Source organism: Herpailurus yagouaroundi, unplaced genomic scaffold, assembly GCF_014898765.1.
Source record: "Herpailurus yagouaroundi ecotype Mexico unplaced genomic scaffold, PumYag 29, whole genome shotgun sequence".
NCBI classification, from domain to species: Eukaryota; Metazoa; Chordata; class Mammalia; order Carnivora; family Felidae; genus Herpailurus; species Herpailurus yagouaroundi.
In genome coordinates, this window is record NW_024412377.1 from 46702274 (window position 1) to 46721558 (window position 19285).

At 41.2% G+C, this 19285-nt stretch overlaps 1 protein-coding gene across 4 annotated transcripts; it reads left to right on the forward strand.

Moving 5' to 3' along the window:
- Positions 1-194: 194 nt before the first annotated feature.
- Positions 195-17262, forward strand: CNOT8 (CCR4-NOT transcription complex subunit 8). 4 transcript variants are annotated; one of them, XM_040442972.1, is made up of 7 exons: positions 195-538; positions 7493-7676; positions 9059-9252; positions 12108-12269; positions 12870-13014; positions 13977-14087; positions 15754-17262. In XM_040442972.1, exons 2-7 carry the CDS (start codon positions 7560-7562, stop codon positions 15901-15903), a joined length of 879 nt encoding a protein of 292 aa, XP_040298906.1. In that variant the 5' UTR covers positions 195-538; positions 7493-7559; the 3' UTR covers positions 15904-17262. The 4 variants fall into 4 exon arrangements, with proteins under 4 accessions (XP_040298906.1, XP_040298901.1, XP_040298917.1 ...); XM_040442967.1 differs by lacking the exon at positions 195-538 and adding an exon at positions 607-1416; XM_040442983.1 differs by lacking the exons at positions 195-538; positions 7493-7676 and adding an exon at positions 9359-9440 and having other exon boundaries at positions 9070-9252.
- The last annotated feature ends 2023 nt before the right edge of the window (positions 17263-19285 follow it).

Genomic DNA, 19285 nt, shown 5'->3' on the forward strand with positions numbered 1-19285 from the left:
CAGGATTCTGGAGAATCCCCGTTGGAGGAAATGTTTAAAAGCAGCAAGGCCCCGTGGCTTGGGAGTAAATTTGCTATCCACTTGCCAACAGCCTTCTTCAAGGGAAGGCTCCTAGGGTTGTGGCTAGAGCCTTGCTTTGGGCCGTCCGCACTAGCCAGTCTCAGGGACTGGGTGGAGCTCTTGCGGGAGAGGCTAGAAGGGCGGCTCGGAATTGACAGCTGTGTGCAGGAAGTCGGTGCTTTGTCTTCTTCCCCAGGGCCGGAGAACGAGGCAGCGCTGCAGCCGAGCCTGCTCAAATGATGCCAAGGACAGGAGTTGGTAGACAGCCCCCTCTCTCCAGAAAGGATCAGGGCGCGGGTGGAGGCTTTGGAGGCTCCTAGGCCAGGCCCGGGCCCAGTGTTCTCTCAAGGAAAACGTGCAGAGCCTGCCTACTGACCGCCGCCTCCAAGCTCCTCGGACCGCCGGGCGACGCGGTTCTCCCACGGGAGGCCGCATCTTCTTTGTAATTCGAGCAGGCCCTGGCGGGCCGGTTGCTGTGGTAACGCTGCTTTTCCCGACTCTGTAAAGCGGGGAGGAGGGAGGCGGGCCTTGCCGGACGTCACGGAGACTGGGTTTGGGGGTGCTACCCACCTCCGACTAATTGTTTGCCAGAAAGGAAGCCTAGAGATAGATGTTTCGTTAACTGAGGGGTCCAAAGGGCTGCATTAGTACGGACGGAAGGGATCAGGATCCACCCCCATCAACCTCCCCCCAAAGTCCGCTCCTGCCAACGATTTTAACGGTCTATCAAAGCAGGGCGGAGGGGGAGTTGCAATTCGGGGATTTGGTCAGATGGTCCACGCCCCTTCCTCGGGTTTGATGTTTAGGCCACGCCCACCCCGAGCCGGGGCCAGTTCTAGGCCACGCCTCTCCCCTGGGCGCGCGGAAGAACCAAAAAGGAGTAGTATTGTGAAATTGAATTGAGCCAGAGCAACTAACGCGCTAAGTCCTGGGACGGGTCGTGTTCCGCAGGCGTCCGCCGAGACCGCCCCGCCCGGCATTTTCGGGGAGCCCTCATGGTTTTGCGCCTGCGCACTGCCCCCGCGAGCTCACGGGTTGGACGAACACGCAGAGTCGCCGCGGCGCGCAGAAGGGGAGGAGCAGGCATGAGCAGGCGCGCGCGCGCCCGTCTGGAGGACGCTAAGGGAGCAGGCGAGTCGGGAGGATCCAGTGGGTAGAGTGGTTCGCCCAGGTTTCTTTGGGCAGTGCGTAAGGCCGCTCTGGGCACGAGGGCGCCCATCTCACTGGCTCGCTCGGTTCCCGGAGCAGATCCGGGGCAGTAGGAGAGCTCCGGGTCAGGGGCCGCCGCCGCCGCCGCTCCCGGGGGACTCTGCCCGCCAGCCCGCAAGCCCGCGCTTCGCGGGCCCAGCCGTCAGGGTAAGCGGGCTCGCGCTCACCAGAGAGACGAGCGAGATGGGAGATTGTGGGAGACCATCGGGGACCTGTGGGAGGAAGGGGCTTTGGGGCGTGCGTGAGGGGCAGGGGGTGTGAAAAGAGAAAGAGGGCCATCAAATAGTGGTAGTATTACCAACCACTACCACACAATAATGATAATCTAGTGGTTTGTGCCAGGACTTTATCAAGCACCTTATTTGCTTTCTGTTAACATCTACTGCAGTCTTCTGAGGTGTATGTTATTAAACCCATTTTACAAGATAGGAAAACTGAGGCACCAGAGAGGTTAAGTAGCTTATGCAAAGCCACACAGCTGGTCGGTCTGGGTTCGAACGCAGGTCGTTCTGGCCCGAAGGCGTGTAATTAAAAAAAAAAAAAAAAAAAAAACACGGGGGGGGGTAGGGGGAAGGGGGGCGGGATGAGTGTTGTTTGGGGAGGGAGGGTGATCCAGAACAGGAAGAGAACGATGATGGGAGACTGTAAGGGAGAGGACCTGAGTTTGGAACCTTGCGGGCCTCCGCCTTCTTGGTTCTTTTGGCCCCACAACTTTTCTTTGCTATTCTGTTTATGAGCCATAGCTATTGCTCTGGAGGCCTGGACCACATGGTTGGTTTTAAGAACTGGTTGAACTGCGGTTAAGTCCAGGGTAGTTGTCTTCGGACACTGTTTGGGGGGCGGAGGTGATGGAGGACGGCGGGCCGTGTATGGAGAGGACCCTCTTCCAAGCTGCTGCCATTTCTTCTAACTTGCTCCCACTTCCTTTTCCATCTTATCCATGTGCGGTAAAGCCTTTGTTCAGTTCTCTAGAATTGAGGAAGTGATGTTTATGGTCTCCTTGCACACTTAGGCTTAAAACAAAACTGGAAAAACCAAACAGTCTTTTCCTAAGCAAGTCTCTGGATTGCTTGCAGAGAAAGCTTGCCGGTGGCTTTATTCGTAGTTGCTCTTTAGAGCTTGCCTGGGTAAATAGCTTTGCTTTGGAGAAGTTTATCCTATAGGTCAGCAGGAGCGAGCTCACAGATTTTACTGCAGATCAGCATAGGTCAAGGACCTCAGTAATTCCTGTATCTGACCTTTCCTTCTTGAGCAGTCTAATGCTGGGAACCAACAGGTATCAGTGTTTGTATTTTGCTTTCATATAGAGTGGAGTAGCTCACGGGAGAGTCAAGTTTTAAAGTCAGCCTGTGAGGGAAACTGCATGGGGATCAGAATTATCCTTAAAAATTCCTTAGGAGGTACAAGGTTGTACATCAGGGCCATTCTGTTTCTCAGTAAATCTAGCACAGTTTTTCCTTAAGCCTTTAAACTTGTTACTGTTTCTCTGGTTGCAACCCAGGTAAAGTAATTAGCCTAGCTTTAGGGTCTGTGTTGCACAAATAAACATATTTGAATGGAATAGAGTCCTTCCACTCCATTGAGGTGTGCTATGCCCTGCTGGCACGGAGAGGCACTGAGAGAGGAGGAAGACTGACCAAGGAGAACAGTATGTTTGTGATTCCCGTCTTATGCTTCTTCCAGAGCATGTGCTCGCTGAGTGGAAAGTAGCAGGCAAAATTGCTGGCATCATTCAGTATCATTATTTCTCTTCTTTGGCTAACATAACCAGTAATCTATGCTAAGCTAAATGTGCATAAGGTGATTCCTTTTCAGCTTTCGAGTGGCATTACATTTTGGGGTTTGCAAGCTATTCCCCCACAATTTTCCTAGATAAGGGTTTGGTGTGAGAACTCATCTTAGGTATTTTTGCCAGTGGTCTGCACTTATGTTCCCCATTTATCAGATATATATAGCAATGGTTAGCTTTTTGAAAGTGGCTTAGCTTTTTAAAAAAATTTTCTTGGAAATGGAAGTCATGATAGTGCTTTTTAAATTTAATGTGTCTAAATTTCTGTTTTATCTGCAAAATGTAGTGAAGACACCACTGTACAAAGTTGTTGTGAGGTTTGTCCACTGTTAACTTTGAAGCAAAATCCCACATTTTGTATCACCTGTACTCTGTTTTGCATTATCTCTAAAAGATGAGGACTCTTTTTTAAATTTATTTTTTTTTTCAACGTTTATTTATTTTTGGGACAGAGAGAGACAGAGCATGAACGGGGGAGGGGCAGAGAGAGAGGGAGACACAGAATCGGAAACAGACTCCAGGCTCTGAGCCATCAGCCCAGAGCCCGACGCGGGGCTCGAAGTCACGGACCGCGAGATTGTGACCTGGCTGAAGTCGGACGCTTAACTGACTGCGCCACCCAGGCGCCCCGAGGACTCTTTAAAAAAAAAAAACAAAACATGACAATATAACACCAAAAAAAAAAGCAACCCCCCCAAACAAAACCAAAACCAGCCATTATTCAGACTTTTGTCTTAAAAATGTCAGTTTAAAAAGATTTCTAATGGTTTGTTTAAAGCGGGACCTAATTAAGGTCTGTAGATTTTGATGGGCTGATACGTCTCTTGAGAGTCTTTTACTTTTTAAAAAATTTTTTTTTGTGTATTTATTTATTTATTTAGTTAGTTAGAGGGAGAGCATGAGCAGGGGAGAGGCAGAGAGAGAGAGAATCCGAAGCAGGCTCCACACTACTAGTGCAGAACCCGATGTGGGGCTTGAACTCACGAACCATGAGATCATGACCTGAGCCCAAACCCGATTTGGCGCTTAACCGACCGAGCCACCCAGACACCCAGTAGAGTCTTTTACTTTTAGTACTTGCAATTTGTTGAAAAATCTGGGTTATTCTGTAGATTCCCACAGTAGTTTCTGGATTTTGCTGATTGCCTTTCTGTGGTGTCATTTATCATGTTCCTCTGTCCTCTTTGTTTCCTGTAAATTGGTCCTGTAAATTTGGTCAGATTCAAGTTAGATTTTTTTTTTGGCAAGACTTATTCATAGTGGTGATGTATTGTGTCAGGAGGCAATGGTATGTGGTTGTCTCTTTTTGTAGTAATTACAGCCATTGTGATATTTTAACAACTTTATTGATGTGTAATTCATACTATAAAACTTACCCATTTTAATGTAGAGTTCAGTGATTTTTACTAAATATATGAAGCTGTGCAGTCATCAGATAGTTGAGTTTGGTAACATTTCTATCACCTCAATAGCATACCTCATGCCATTTACAGTTAATCCCCATTCCCATCCCACTGCTGTAGTCTACTTTCTGCCTTTATAGATTTGCCTTTTCTGGGTATTCCATATAGATGCCATTTTGATATTGCCCAGATCTATGAATTCTTTGGGAGTTACAGAACAGTGAGATTCTCTCAGTCCGTATTTCTTAGCTTTATAATTTCTGTTAAAAGAAACTTTCCCTCACCTCTTAAGTTACTTAGTACAATTTACATAGGAAAGACAAGACACGTATTTTAAAAAATAGATTGATTTACTAGCATTCTCTAGTGGTGACCAGTGAGGTTTATTTTCTTAGGTTTAAATCCATGAGTTCATAGTGAATTGTCGGAGAAGTCTGAATACATTGTACTGACTATTCATAATGGTGTTTATATTATCTTTTCTTTGACCGGAGGGAGCCTCTTCAGATTATTTCCTGAGGTTTTTTTTTTTTGTTTTTTTTGTTTTTTTGACACACCCTTAAGAGCTTCTTAGCTGGGGAGCCTGGTTCTAAGGGTTTAGTGTAAATACTTAGTTGTCTTCTTTTTAAGTCTGCTCTTTTCTGCTTGGAGGCCAAAGGCATATTTTTGCTTGGGTCTCTTTTGCTGCTTCACTCTTAGGGAAACGTATTCATAGTCATACCCACTTCCCCTGCAGTAGTTTATGGTTGTGTTTGAAACAATACCAGTCTACGGCCATACCACCCTGAATGTGCCCAATCTCTGAAATGACACCAGAAAGGAAGTGCATTGTTTCAGTTAGGAAAATAAGGAAGTGAAGTGGTACTGATTTAACATTAATGGGCATAAAAATGGCTTTGTGCCATCTTGCAGGAGAAAACCTTAAACACAACGTAGAATTGAATCAGAGTCCTTGCATTCTCTTAATTATGGTCATATAGTGGAATTTACTCCACACTCAGTTTGGACTTCACCCCTTTTGGATGTTCTTTCTATGTTCATCTGCAAGTCTTTAATTCATACCATTGTGTACAGAACGGAAATGAGAAGAAATGGATTCTGCCTTTAACAAGTGTCCACCCATATTTGTTAGGAATATACCACAGTCTACTTAAGGTTTAGAGTAATTACAGTAAGTCTGTTATAATTTCAGAGAAACATCTGTTGAAGTGTAGGATACCTTGAATAAATGGAATCTTTCAGGGTTGCTGACAGACCAACAGGTTTCCCAGAACTTTCTCGGAGAAATGATGACGTTTGAGAATGACAGTTTTGTTTTGATCCGGATTCTTATGGTTGCATCTACCTGTCAGGAAAGTAGGAAGGAAAGATTTCATTTTACTCTTTCTAGGAATTTTCCTCTGAATACGTGTATATACTGGAGTCCACTCTTACATTGTGTTGAGTATTCCCTGTCGTGGGGTTGCCTTTTTAATTTTTTAAAGTTTATTTATTTATTTTGAGAAAGAGCATGAGCAGGGGAGGGAGGGAGAGAGAGAGAATCCCAAGCAGGCTCTGCGGGGTCAGCAGAGAGCCCTGTGTGGGGCTCAATCTCATGAACTGTGAGATCATGACTTGAGCTGAAAATCAGGAGTCAGACACTTAACTGACTGAGCTGCCAGGCGCTTTGGGGGTTGCCTTTTTAAAGAAAGGCCATTATGATAAGCTCCTTTTGGTCTTTTTATGATCAAGCGTCTCATTGCTACAATAATAGCATTACTCTGAAGCTGAACTACACTGAGTTTCATTTTGCAGACTACTGTTTCCCCCTAGTTTCCTCCCAGAATATACATTGTAAATCATTATCTTTTCCTGTTGAATTATTTATACTTGCCATCTTCTCGAGGCACCTGGGTGGCTCAGTTGGTTAAGTGTCAGACTTTAGCTCAGGTCATGATCTCACATTTTGTGAGTTTGAGTCCCCCATCGGGCTCTGTGCTAACAGCTCAGAGCCTGGAAGCCTGCTTCAGATTCTGTGTCTCCCTCTCTCTCTGCCCCCTTCCCCACCTGTGTTCTTGTCTCTTATCTGAAAAGTAAATTAACATTTAAAAAAATTACATACTTGCCATCTTCTCTACTCCTATTGTTGAATTGCTTAGTTTCTTTATATTATTATGTGTTTAAAAGTAGACTTTAATAACTCCAATTCTGATTTTCATTGTGGTGGTTAAAGATTCATTTAGTGGTGTTGGTTTTTACAATCTAAAATCCCTCACTTCATGATCTGTTTGCACAAATGTAAAGAGGCACTGTGTTACGTTAGTTAATTGCCTCTAGTTACATGTGACTTTTTGATGGTGGAGAAAAGGAATTTCTCCTTTTTTAGGGGGTGGAGGGAGGAGTCACTAAGACTTAGATGTACATTCTTTCAGGCTTTCAGAGATCCAGGTACATGTAAACTAGCTAAAGAGATTCTTTTAAAATGTTTCCATGATTTGGTCTCTGTGCAAGTGTTGTGAAAGTTACAGATAAGGGAGTATTTGTGGTCATTGGAGGCTATTTTAGTGTTTAGGTAGTCTGGAAAGGGCTCAAAAACTGGTTTAGGTTGGTGGTTTCACTTCTGTGCTAAAGGGCAGCTTGGGCAAAAGTTTCTTCAGGTTTGTTTCTGTCTGTCTGTCTCTCTCCCTCCCTCCCTCTCTTTCTTTTATTTTATTTTTAAGTAATTGCTATACCCAACATGCATCTCAACTGTACAACCCTGAGATCAAGAGTCACATGCTCCACTGACTGAGCCAGCTAGGCACCCCAGTTTCTTCAGATTTCTTAAGTAATTTTAGTTTCTTCAGGTTAAAGACGTGTGTGTGTGTATGTGTGTGTGTGTCTTGACCAAGATAGGTTTCCCCATCATAATAAATGGGGAATAAATACAAATATAACTATCTTAATGTTTTAGCTTATTAAACTGATGAAGTGATTTTTTGATACCTTTGTTTTGTTGGCATCTTGCCAGTGTGTACATTTATGTGATTTCAAAATATGTTTTTGAATCTAGATCAGATCAACCATTGGCTTGCCCTCTAATAAAGTCAGCTGAAAGTGACTGCTCAAGTTTCTTCAAGATGCCTGCAGCACTTGTGGAGAACAGCCAGGTTATCTGTGAAGTCTGGGCCAGCAATCTAGAAGAAGAGATGAGGAAGATCCGAGAAATTGTGCTCAGCTATAGTTATATTGCCATGGTAAAGAGCTCCACTCTTTCTAACTCACCTTCTGCTGCGGACTTAGGGAATACTCAGTGTGAGATTTTGAAGGAAAGACTTCCACCAAAGCCATGGTAAATTAAACTTGGTGGAAGGTTGTGAAGCTTTTATGAAACCTCAAGGTAGCCAGTGGGTCTGAGAAGGATGTAACCTCTAGTATCTTAGACTTTTTGTAATGTTACTCTGTATTGACAAATGTTTAAGGCAAAAGTTGTGTTAGCCAGTAGGGCACATCTATACCACAGATGTGGTGAATTTGACAGTGTTTTTTTAAAAATTAGTTATCAGCATTTAAATATAGAGAGACCTATCTTAAAGCCCAGATTTCTGGTATCTCTGGAAAACACTGGGAAGATCTGGCATGGGATTCGCATTCTTGCCTGGCGGTGAGTGGCTGGAGAGGCAGATGTGTGTCATGGTGATACCAGCGGCCTCTTCTAGAGGAGGATGTACCTTCTGTGCTCCAGTCCCCATTACTCATAAGCATTACGTCTTTAGACTTGTATTTAAAATTCTCTGTGGTCTTGTTCCAGGCTTTTTACTCAAGGTAAGTATAGCAGTTGTTTTTTTAAATTATTGTTTCACTTCCCCATATTTGTATTTTTGTTCATACTTTGTTCTTAATCTAGACTTTTTTTAATTCACCGTATACGAACCTAGCATGTCCTTAATTGATCTATAGTTAGTCAGCCGCTCTTACATCCTGCCTAGGATCTCCTCTAAGTTGCTGCACAAAGCTTCATGATTCTAGTGCTCCTTCTGTAGATATCAATGAAATCAATATTTAATTTTTAAAAATATTTATTTATTTTTGAGAGAAAGAGAGCGAGTGGGGGAAGCGCAGAGAGGGGCACAGAGGATCCTAAGTGGAGTCAGTGCTGACAGCAGAGAGCCCGACGTGAGGCTCAAACTCATGAACTGTGAGATCATGACCTGAGCCGAAGTTAGATGCTGAGTTGACTAAGCCACCCAGGTGCCCCAAAATCATATATTTCTTTAAATAATTTTTTTAATGTTTATTTATTTTTGAGATAGAGACAGAGCAGGAGTGAGGGAGGGGCAGAGAGAGAGGAAGGCATACGATCCAAAGCAGGCTCCAGGCTCTGAGCTGTCAGCATAGAGCCCAATGCAGGGTTTGAACCCACAAAAACGCGGGATCACGACCTGAGCTGAAGTCGGATGCTCAATCGATTAAGCTACCCGGGCGCCCCCCAAAATCAATTATTTTAAGATAGGTTTTTGTGCCCAAGCTTGGGCTTGTCATATAACTTTTATAAATTGAGATAAAATTTTTATGAATGATAAATTCAGCATCCACTGTTTTGTGAAACCTAATGATGACAGACCTTTTCCTTTTCTAGGACACAGAATTTCCAGGTGTTGTGGTGCGACCAATTGGTGAATTTCGTAGTTCCATAGATTACCAGTATCAGCTTTTACGGTGCAACGTTGACCTTCTAAAAATTATCCAGCTGGGCCTTACATTCACAAATGAAAAGGGAGAATATCCTTCTGGAATCAACACTTGGCAGTTCAACTTCAAATTTAATCTTACGTAAGTGAGACACTTCTCAGTGTTATTCTTAGATCTGCTACATTTGTACAGACTGTGATCTCTAACTGATTTTATTAATTTAAAGTTTTCTTTCTGTTGAAACCAGGTAAGGATTGGACACAGCAGCCAAACAGAGAATGGAATAAGGAATCTCAGAAAGTAAAGTCCCTCTTAAAGAACACTTACAGGTCAACAATAAAAAGACAACTCAATTAAAAATGGGCATCAGATCTGACTAGAAATTTCTCCAAAGAAGATATAGATATGGCTAATAAACCCATGAAAAGATGGTCGCCACCACTAGTCATGAGGGAAATAAATGTAAATCAAAACCACAGTGAGCCACCCACTGGGTGGCTATAATGAGAAAGACACAAGAACAAATGTTGGCAAGGGTGTAGAGGAATTAGAATCCTCACACATTGCTATTGGGAAAGTAAAATGGTGCAGCCTCTTTGGAAAATAGGCAGTTTCTCAAAAGGTTAAACAGAGAGTTACCATATGTCCCAGTAATTTCTTTTCTAGGCATATACCTCAGAGAAATGGAAACACACATCCATACAAAAACTTGTATGTGGTGAATGTTCATTACAGCATTATTTGTAAAGGCCCTAAAGTGGAAACTATCCAGATGTTTGTGAACTGATAAATGGATACAATAAATGAGGTATATCCAGGCAGCGGCTTATTGGGACAGTAAAAGAAAGAAGTACTAATACATGTCGTCTATTGATGTGCTTTGAAAACATTATGCTAAGGGAAAAAAGCCAGACACAAAAGACCATGTATTGTATGATTTTGTTTATATGAAATGTTCAAAATAGGCAAATCTGTAGAGTCAGAATAGGTTAGTGGTTGTCTAGAGTATAGGGGGGTTATGTTATGGGGCAGTGGGGAATGATTGCATAATAGGTATGGGTTTTCTTTTTGAGGTGATGAAGTGGCGTGTGGTGGTGGTTGCACAACTCTGAAAATATTGAAAACTGTTGAATTGTATATTTAAATGAGTGAATTGTTTAGTTACGTGAATTATAGCTGTTTAAAGTGAAAAAGTAAAGTCAGTTCCCCAGTTAGGGGATCAGTGTTTGAATTGCATTTCTGCCATTTTTTAGCTGGGTGGTTTGGAGTTCATTTTATCTTCTGTAATTCAGTTTCCTTATCTGTAAAATAAGATTACTATGTTTCATAACAGAAGAAATAAGCTATAGAGTAGATGCTAATCAAGAGTAGGTGAAACTGAAGCCTGATAGTGGGCAAATTTTGATGTTTTAGAAACGTGGGTAAAAAAATACATAACATAAAATTTGCCACCGTAACCATTTTTAAGTTTGCAGTTCAGTAGTGTTAAGTAAGTTTGCATTGTTGTGAAACAGAACTCCAGAACTCTCTCGCAAATCTGACACTCTACCCACTAAACAGCTCTCCTTTTTTTTTTTCTCCAGCTCTTGGTAACTACCGTACTACTTTCTGTTTCTGTCTATTTGACTATTTTAGATACCTCATATAAATGGAACCACCCAGTATTTGTCTTTTTGTGACTGGCTTATTTCACTTAACATAATATCCTTAAGGTTCATCCATGTTGTGGCGTGTCAGAATTTCCTTTGTTTTTAAGACTGAATAACATTCCGTTGTATGTTTAGATCACATTTGTTTACCTGTTCATCCACTGATGGACATTCGATTGTTTCCACCTCTTGACTTTTTGAGTGTTGCTGCTATGAACATGGATGTGCAGATAATCTTCATGACCCTGCTTCTAGTTCTTTTGGATATATACCCAGAAGTGGGATTGCTGGATCGTTTGGTAGTTCTGGTTTTAAGTTTTTGAGGATGATATAATTTTTTATGGGGAAAAATTAGGGGAGACTATCATTTTGCTGATTGTATGAGGTGGTTTTAGTGTATTTCTTACTGGACCACAGTTCTTGAATACTGCATTCTTTAACTGGGCACCAGGAGCATTTGGTAGCTCAGGAATAATTTTTTGATTGTTCATGTGCTTTGGAGATTTCTTTGAGGTCCAGGAATAATTTGGGGAGACGATCTGGATTTTTCCTTTAACTTGCTTTCCTTTTTCCGTTAATTCTTTTTTTTTTTTAGTCCATTGTCAAAGCCTGTTATTTATACCTTAATGGTAATTAATACACAAAGGAAAATAAAAAATTCCCTAGTTGTCTTTTAAGTTTATGTGAAAAACAAATGAAAGGAAAAAAAAATAGTGAAATCTAGTGGAAAAGAAGTTAACGTAATGGAAGGATCCATCAGAAAATGATGTCTTTTCCCCCCTACTTTTGTGATAGGTGGTATTATAAATATTCCTGTTTTTAAATTGATGGATGTATCTTTGCAGTGGAGTATTATGCCAGAGTTGCAAAGGATGTGTATTTATCAGTATTGGTCTGGAAGGATGGTCTGTGCTATGTAGGTATAGAGATGGAGGTTGTTGTGTACATGGAGAAAATAGTCTGAAGGCTATATAAAATGAGTTAACAGTTATTTCTGTGAGGTGGTATTATAAGAACATTTTTAAGAGTATTCTATTTTAAATGTTTTTGTATTGGTTGATTCTGTTTTTCTTTAAACAGTGAGAAATGTGGACCTTTTGTATTTAAGAAATTTATTTTGTGGGGGCAAATCTCACTTTTCCATCTGCCGCAGAGATAAGATTATCTACTTTGCATGCTTGTTGGAATATTGGAAAGAATGAATTGATCTGTTCTTAAATTATGAAAGCCTTTCAAGGATACCTGTTCTGTAATTATAAGATGTTAATTTTAAGGTGATGTTAACATTGCTGCCCACTACTTCTGTTAGATTATCCACCACTAAGAAGTGAATACCTTCTTTTTTAGAGAGGACATGTACTCCCAGGATTCCATAGATCTCCTTGCTAACTCAGGACTACAATTTCAGAAGCACGAGGAGGAGGGGATTGACACATTGCACTTTGCAGAGCTGCTTATGACATCAGGGGTGGTTCTCTGTGACAACGTCAAATGGCTTTCATTTCATAGGTCAGTCTCAGAGCATCTATATTTCTCTTTCTTTGGCAGCGGGGGATTGCATTCTGATGTTATTTTTGCAGTACTGATTGCTATCTTCTTCCGGTGACTTATGAAGCAGTTATGAAATTGAAATGGTAACTGGCCCATGTTTCAGTTTTTCAAAAAGTACTTTGGAGCACATACTGGTTTGTTTCATACAGTATTGGGTTCTGTCATTTGGCTATCAGTGGGTACATTCCAAGTGGAAAGATGGAGGAGGGGAGATCAAAGCACTTGATCATCTTTTTCTCTTAAATGAATGGCCTGGAATTTCCTAGGTACTCCAAAGACAGATTCCTCTTAAGAGATGTTAATTTACATTTTCAGTACTTTAGAATTTTTGGTGGATAAAACCCATATTTTTAAACCCTTGGGTTCTCTTGTATGTCTCTCATATTAGTGTGGTTTGTTAGTATTTAATAGAAAGTTGAGATTACAGTAGGATAAACTAGTTTGGAACACTGAAAGTTACTCACGGGGAGTATCATTAAGTTTTGAGAAATAAAGCAGTTGAATGCTGGGGCCTGGTAACTGCTGTTTTTTCACTCCTTGCCTCATTTTCTCTTGTAGTGGCTATGATTTTGGCTACATGGTAAAGTTACTTACGGATTCTCGTTTGCCAGAAGAGGAACATGAATTCTTTCATATTCTGAACCTTTTTTTCCCATCTATTTATGATGTGAAATACTTGATGAAGAGTTGCAAAAATCTTAAGGTACACAATATATATATTTTTAAATTTTTTTCTTAATGTTTCTTTATTTTCGAGAGAGAGAAGAGACAGAGCATGAGAGAGAGACTGAGAGCATGAGTGGGGGAGAGGCAGAGAGAGAGGGAGACACAAAATCTGAAGCAGGCTTCAGGCTCTGAGCTGTCAGCACGGAGCCCGATGTGGGGCTCGATCTCACGAACTGTTGAGATCACTACCTGAGCCCAAGTTGAAACTTAACCGACTGAGCCACCCAGGTGCCCCTACAATATTTTCTTAATATTAGTAACAACAACAAAGACAAAAAAGCAGACTTGTCATTTGGCTTCATTGCTGTTTTTAGAAATTATTTGTCATTGTTCTGCATTCTTGAGCGCCAGCTAGGTGCCAACATGGTGCTAGAGAAGTACATATAGAGCTGATTGGCACAGGGATTTGTGTGGTGAATGTCTTTAATCTGGGTATGAAGGGAGCCCTCTGCTTCTCTCATCTTGAGGGAGGAGTTCTTCACTTAGGGCCCACAAACCTAGTGAAACAGTTGGCACCGTGAGGTGTATGTGCAGTTTGTTAAGGATGGGGTCTGGAGCGCACCAGACTCTCAGATGGATTCGTAAGTTGAGATAGTTCGAGAACTCAACACCCTAATAAATTGTTGACATAAGAGATTTGCTGTCTAGAATTGGATTGGTATTTGACTATTTGCTCAGTTTTTATAGCAGTTAGGACTTTAAAATGGGGCAGAGGTCTAACACTATTAATAGTGTATAAAAGAAAGGAGTTGAAAGTGAAATATAACACAGTATATCGTGTGGAGGGCTGAACAGGGGATATTGCTGGGGTAATAAGGCCTTAGCAAATGGCTCCCACTTGTCATTCCCAAAATAATTAAATACAAGAATGGACTTAGTTGACTCCAGTAGATGAGTGGCGGGTCTGAAATATTATCTTTATTTTCTTTACATCTGCAGGGAGGTCTTCAGGAAGTTGCCGATCAATTGGACTTGCAGAGAATTGGAAGGCAGCATCAGGCAGGCTCAGACTCGCTGCTGACGGGAATGGCATTCTTCAGGATGAAAGAGGTAAGGTGGTGGGTTGTCTTTGTGGACCGAGATTTGTTGAAAATTTATAGTTCTTTTGGAAATTGACCACTTTGAAAGCAGTTGTTTTGTTTGTTTGTCATTATGTTCAGTATCCTAAATGTAGTTTGGGAGGCAAAGACACATTCTGAAATGGAGGCCACTCAGCATGCTCAAGTGTAGACATGTACTGGGCGTTCTTAGCAGTTCTCATTCTTGCAGTTATTTGCTTTTCTTCTCGTTTTTTCTTCTCTCATATAAACAAATTCACGTTTGTTCAAACACTCATTTTATGCTTAAATTCTGTTACCAAATGCCTGGCAGCTAACATCATACTCAGTGGGGAACAGCTGAAAGGGTTTCCTCTAAGATCAGGAACAACACAAGCATGCCCCCTCTCACCACTTTTATTTAACATGGTATTGGAAGTCCTAGCCAGAATAATTAGGCAAGGAAAAGAAACACAAGGAATCTAAATCGGAATGGAGGAAGTAAAACTCACTATTTTCAGATGACATGATATTATACATAGAAAAACCCTAAAAAGTCTACCAAAAAAACTCTTAGAACTAATAAATGAATTCAGTAAATAAAATTTCAGGATACAAAGTCAATATTCAGAAGTCTCTTGTGTTTCTGTACATTAATAATGTACTATCAGAAAGAAATTATGAAACAATCCCATTTATAACTGTATCAAAAAGAATCAAATATGTAGGAATAAATTTAACCAAGGAGGTAAAATACCTGTACCCTGAAAACTGTAAGACATTGAGGAAGGAAACTGAAGAAGACACAAATAAATGGAAAGATATTCAGTATTCATGGATTGGAAGAATTAATATTGTTAAAATGTCCACACTATCCAAAGCAGTCTACAGATTCAATGAAATCTCTATCAAAATTCCAATGGCATTTTTCACAGAAAGAGAACAAATAATCTTAAAATTTGTGTGGAACCACAAAAGACCCCAAATAGTCAAAGCATTCTTGAGAAAGAAGAACAAAACTGGTGGCATCATGCCCCCCCAAGCTTCCTTTGGCAATATCTGGAGACATTTTTGGTTGTCACAATGTGGAACAGCAGGGGAGAGGTCCTCTACTGGCCAGGGACACTGCTAAACATTCTACAGTACCATAGTGCACTGGACAGCTCCCCTCCTTGCCCCTCAACAAGGAATTGTCCTGCCCAGGAAGGCCAAGGTTGAGATAACTCTGCTGAAGTGTGTGATATCCAGTATCTCACTTGTAACAGCCTACTGTTACATTATCCTGTTTTATAGATAGGGAACCGTGGCTTACGGACAGGTATAGAGTGTATAGCCCAAGCTCTTGACCACTGCACTGCTTGTTAAAGAGAAGGGAGATGGAGGTGGCTGTATTAAATAGCAGCAGCAGCAGCAGCAGCAGCAGCAGCAGCACACGGATCCTGCCAGTAAAAGAACTCATGGAGAATAGAAGTCTGTTCAGAAAGGAGAGCCTATATATAAAAGGAGCGTGAAAAGACTGTGTATAGGAAATGTCTTGAGCCTTTCTTAATGAAGTTACTTTCTAGTTGGGTAGAGTTTCAGGGCTTTAAGACAGTTGGGAGGTGCTGATATAGTAGTGTGGAGACTTGGCTGGACTCTGGGCGTGATTCTCACCGTGAGTTCTCTGTCCTATTCTGCAGTTGTTTTTTGAGGACAGTATTGATGATGCCAAGTACTGTGGGCGGCTCTATGGCCTAGGCACGGGAGTGGCCCAGAAGCAGAATGAGGATGTGGACTCTGCCCAGGAGAAGATGAGCATCTTGGCCATCATCAACAACATGCAGCAGTGATGGCGGCGAGGCTCTGGAGGGTGGGCCTGATCCCAGAGTGGTGCTTATGTGCTGACTGTTTGTGTGTACTTATCTTCCTCCCCAAGAGAAAACGCTTCTTTTGAGCAAACCGTACCTACCATCTGCGTTGACAGAAAGACTTCTGTTGCATTGAAGACAAAAGACGTCTTTATTTTAGATCCAGAAGAGGGGTTTGCTCTGAATTTGTAAACAAGTCTTCCCTATTCCTCATCCCCAAGCCTCTCCAATTGCTTCCTGCCACCAGCATCCATGGCTCATTTGACACCTTTTTAAATATCCGGGACAAGTCAGAGACGAACTAGTAAAATATATATAATTCTCATCTGTGTCATTTTTCTTTTAAATCTGTTGCTCATCGCTGAGGATGAAGACTTCTTGACATGATTCTCAGCTGAGCTGAGGGCTTCCAGGGAAAGTGGAACGACGTGGCATTCTTGTGAAGTGGGATATAGATGTCTTTTCCTTCCTTTCCTTTTTAAAAATCTTTTTTGACCCTTCTCAAGGACATTTGCTTTCTTTACACTTTGTTAGTCTTTCGTTGTGTACTATTATGTGGAAATGAATTACTCAGTGCTGACATTTTGAAGACGAGATAATGAAAACTTTTATTAAAAACAAAATTCTTCTGAATCTGTCTACCCTTTATTCATGAGGAACTCCAGAACGGGTGTTAAGTTAACCACTTACGCGTCTTTAAGTCTCTGTTCCATTGTGCCTCTGAGATTTGCTGTCACATGTTTATCATTTGAAATCATTTTAAATTTTAATAAAATATGCTGGATTTGTTCCTGAAGGAAATAAGATCAGAATTTTGGACCATAAGTCTTATATTTTCAGTAATGTGATTTCAGATGGTCATGTGTATTCCCCCATGTCTCTTTGTTCTCCCTGCCTTTCCTTTCAGCAAACCTGAGAAGTTAGGGAGATGGATTATGTGAGTACCAGCAGTGTGTTTAAAAAGTTATAGTGGTACATGTAAACAGGGCAGTAAGAAATTTGGTTAGAGTTTTCTTGGAATAATATCCCACAACGGGTGTAGGAAGCTCAGGACTGTGATTTTTTTTTTTTTTTTAAACTGGTCATTTAAAAAATGCATTGTTTTTTGAATGACTACAGTATGGCCAATTTAGAAAAACCAAAAACCCCTTTGAAATGGTGGAAATAAAAACTGGTAACTCACTGAAGTGGATGAATAGTCTTGCATTTTAAAAGCTTATGAAAAACTCAATTTCAGATGATTCAAAATGTCAAGTATTATAAGCTGGTATTTAAGATGCTTGTAAATATTATTTATGTTTTTAATTTTGTAAAATAAAGATTTCTTTTTAACCACTGGCATGAAGGTTTGGTCTTTTATAGCTATTAATTACTGGCTGTAGGAGATGGTCATTTGCAGTCAGTGCCTGGAAGCATCTTGACTGTCCCCAAACTCTTGTCTCAGTTTTCCACAAGTTGGTATGCATATAAAATGTCTCATTTTGTAGGAGGTTTTTAATGACCAACTGTGTAAATGGAATTGTCTCTTCACTTCACAGCCCCCCACTGATCGTCCAGCCTTAGTGGGAAAACTAGTTTTAATTCTAGTTCCTGGGACCACTTTACTCCATTTGGTGGATTAGCTTGTTAATTAGCAGACTTTATAGACAAAGCGAGCTTCTGGTATTGTAGAGTTGGCTCCACACTATTTACAACCCTTCCTATTGGCACAAAACAAGGGGTTGTAAGAAGTCTGGTATAGGAGCCAATCTAGGCTTTTGCCTGGGATGTTCACAATTAGGAAGAGAGGTATATATCACTGTGATTTGTGGTAAAGGCAGCACAGGTCAGGGTCAGTGGTTCTCTTTCAAGTTCTTTGGCCTGCTGGTGACTGAGCCCTGCATAGGTGTCCTAAATTTAGATTCAAATGGGGAATTTTATCTTTGCCACACTTGAGGACAGATGTACATGTCAGGAGAAGTATTGAGATGAAGGGTTGAGGAACTCTGTGTCAAGTGGGGAGTCTGGTCACTGCATGGGAGGGATGAGAATTTATTAAGATGTTCTTAAAGGGAACAAGTCTAGTAGAATTGGCAAAAACTTCACCTTGTATACAGATATGTGAGTGCATTTAGGGTTTTGTGAGTGGTTATCCTCAGAAAGGGATGGTCCTGTAGAGTAACCAAGAGAATGCTAATTATGGGTGAATTCAAGCCCCTCTGTATAAACTGCCAAATGTTTTTAAATTTGTGGTTCTGCTAATGCAATAAGGTTGACTACCAATGACAAGCTTAATTGTTAGCTTGTCCTGATATGCATGAGCTCAGTTTAGAGTCAGATTTTAAGTCCAAGCTATTAATGAGTATTCTAATTTCTCAATTTATTCAGTCTGCAAGTTTCTATTGTGCACCTACTAGATAACAGACACTGTAAATAGGTGCTGGGAAAATAGCACATGGAAGACATAATCTCTACCAATCTCATTGGAGCTTACAATCTGCATTGCCAAAGTACATAATTCACAAAAATACAGTGTGAGCTGTAAAGTACAGCACGCTGATGTCTTTTAGATTGAGGTTCAGGGACAGTTATTAGAGAAAGGACATTTAAGCTGAGATCTAAGAGATGGCTAAGAATGGGCCAGGCAGAGGAACAACATGAAAAAGCTACTGAGACAATATGAGAACTTGGTGGATTCCAGCAGCCTAAGAGACCAGTGCGTGTGGAATCTAGAAGCAAGGATGTGAGTGTAAGAACAGGAGTCCAAGAGGTAAAGGCTGGGATCAGGCAGGGCCTTTTAAGCCCTGCAAGAAGATTTTTTTTTCCAGTAACAATGGGAAACTACTGCAATAATTTTTTATCAGGGAATTGTCAAGATCTAATTTATAATTCAGTCACTGATGCCATACCAAGAAGATTCTTCATCCCCAGTAACAGTGCATCTTCTTCTCAAAGTTCAAGTAACTGTATAAAGAACTATGAGCATCTAAATTCTATGGTATTTGCTTTTGGGTTTAGCATTTTTAAATTCTAAAGCTAGGTCGAATTCAAACAAAACCCCTGGTCAGTCAGATCTGTGTCTTAAACTTTTCTTCCTAGAGTTCCTGTGAATGAATTTTATTCTTGCTGTCCACAACAATGCCAGCCATAGGAAACTAAAAAATAAACTGGATGTTCAAGCAGAAAAGCTTTCATAATGAATCCCCAAAGAAAATAGTTACATTATTGGGAAAGAGTGCTCCCTCCCAACCCTACCCCAGACTGATGTTTATATCCCAGCAACTGGGCTATTACAGAAACATCTGTTCCTGACATTGTTCAACTATTTAACCAAAGAGAAGAACAGACCTCAAGAGAATGCTCAATAATGGGGGGGGGGGGGGGG

Bases quoted from the DNA above. Each gene is read 5' to 3' on its own strand.
- CNOT8 (XM_040442972.1), top strand. From the start codon at position 7,560: ATGCCTGCAGCACTTGTGGAGAACAGCCAGGTTATCTGTGAAGTCTGG. The intron at 9,253-12,107 runs GTAAGTGAGACA...CTTCTTTTTTAG, and splicing joins AACTTCAAATTTAATCTTAC to AGAGGACATGTACTCCCAGG. The intron at 12,270-12,869 runs GTCAGTCTCAGA...TTTCTCTTGTAG, and splicing joins AAATGGCTTTCATTTCATAG to TGGCTATGATTTTGGCTACA.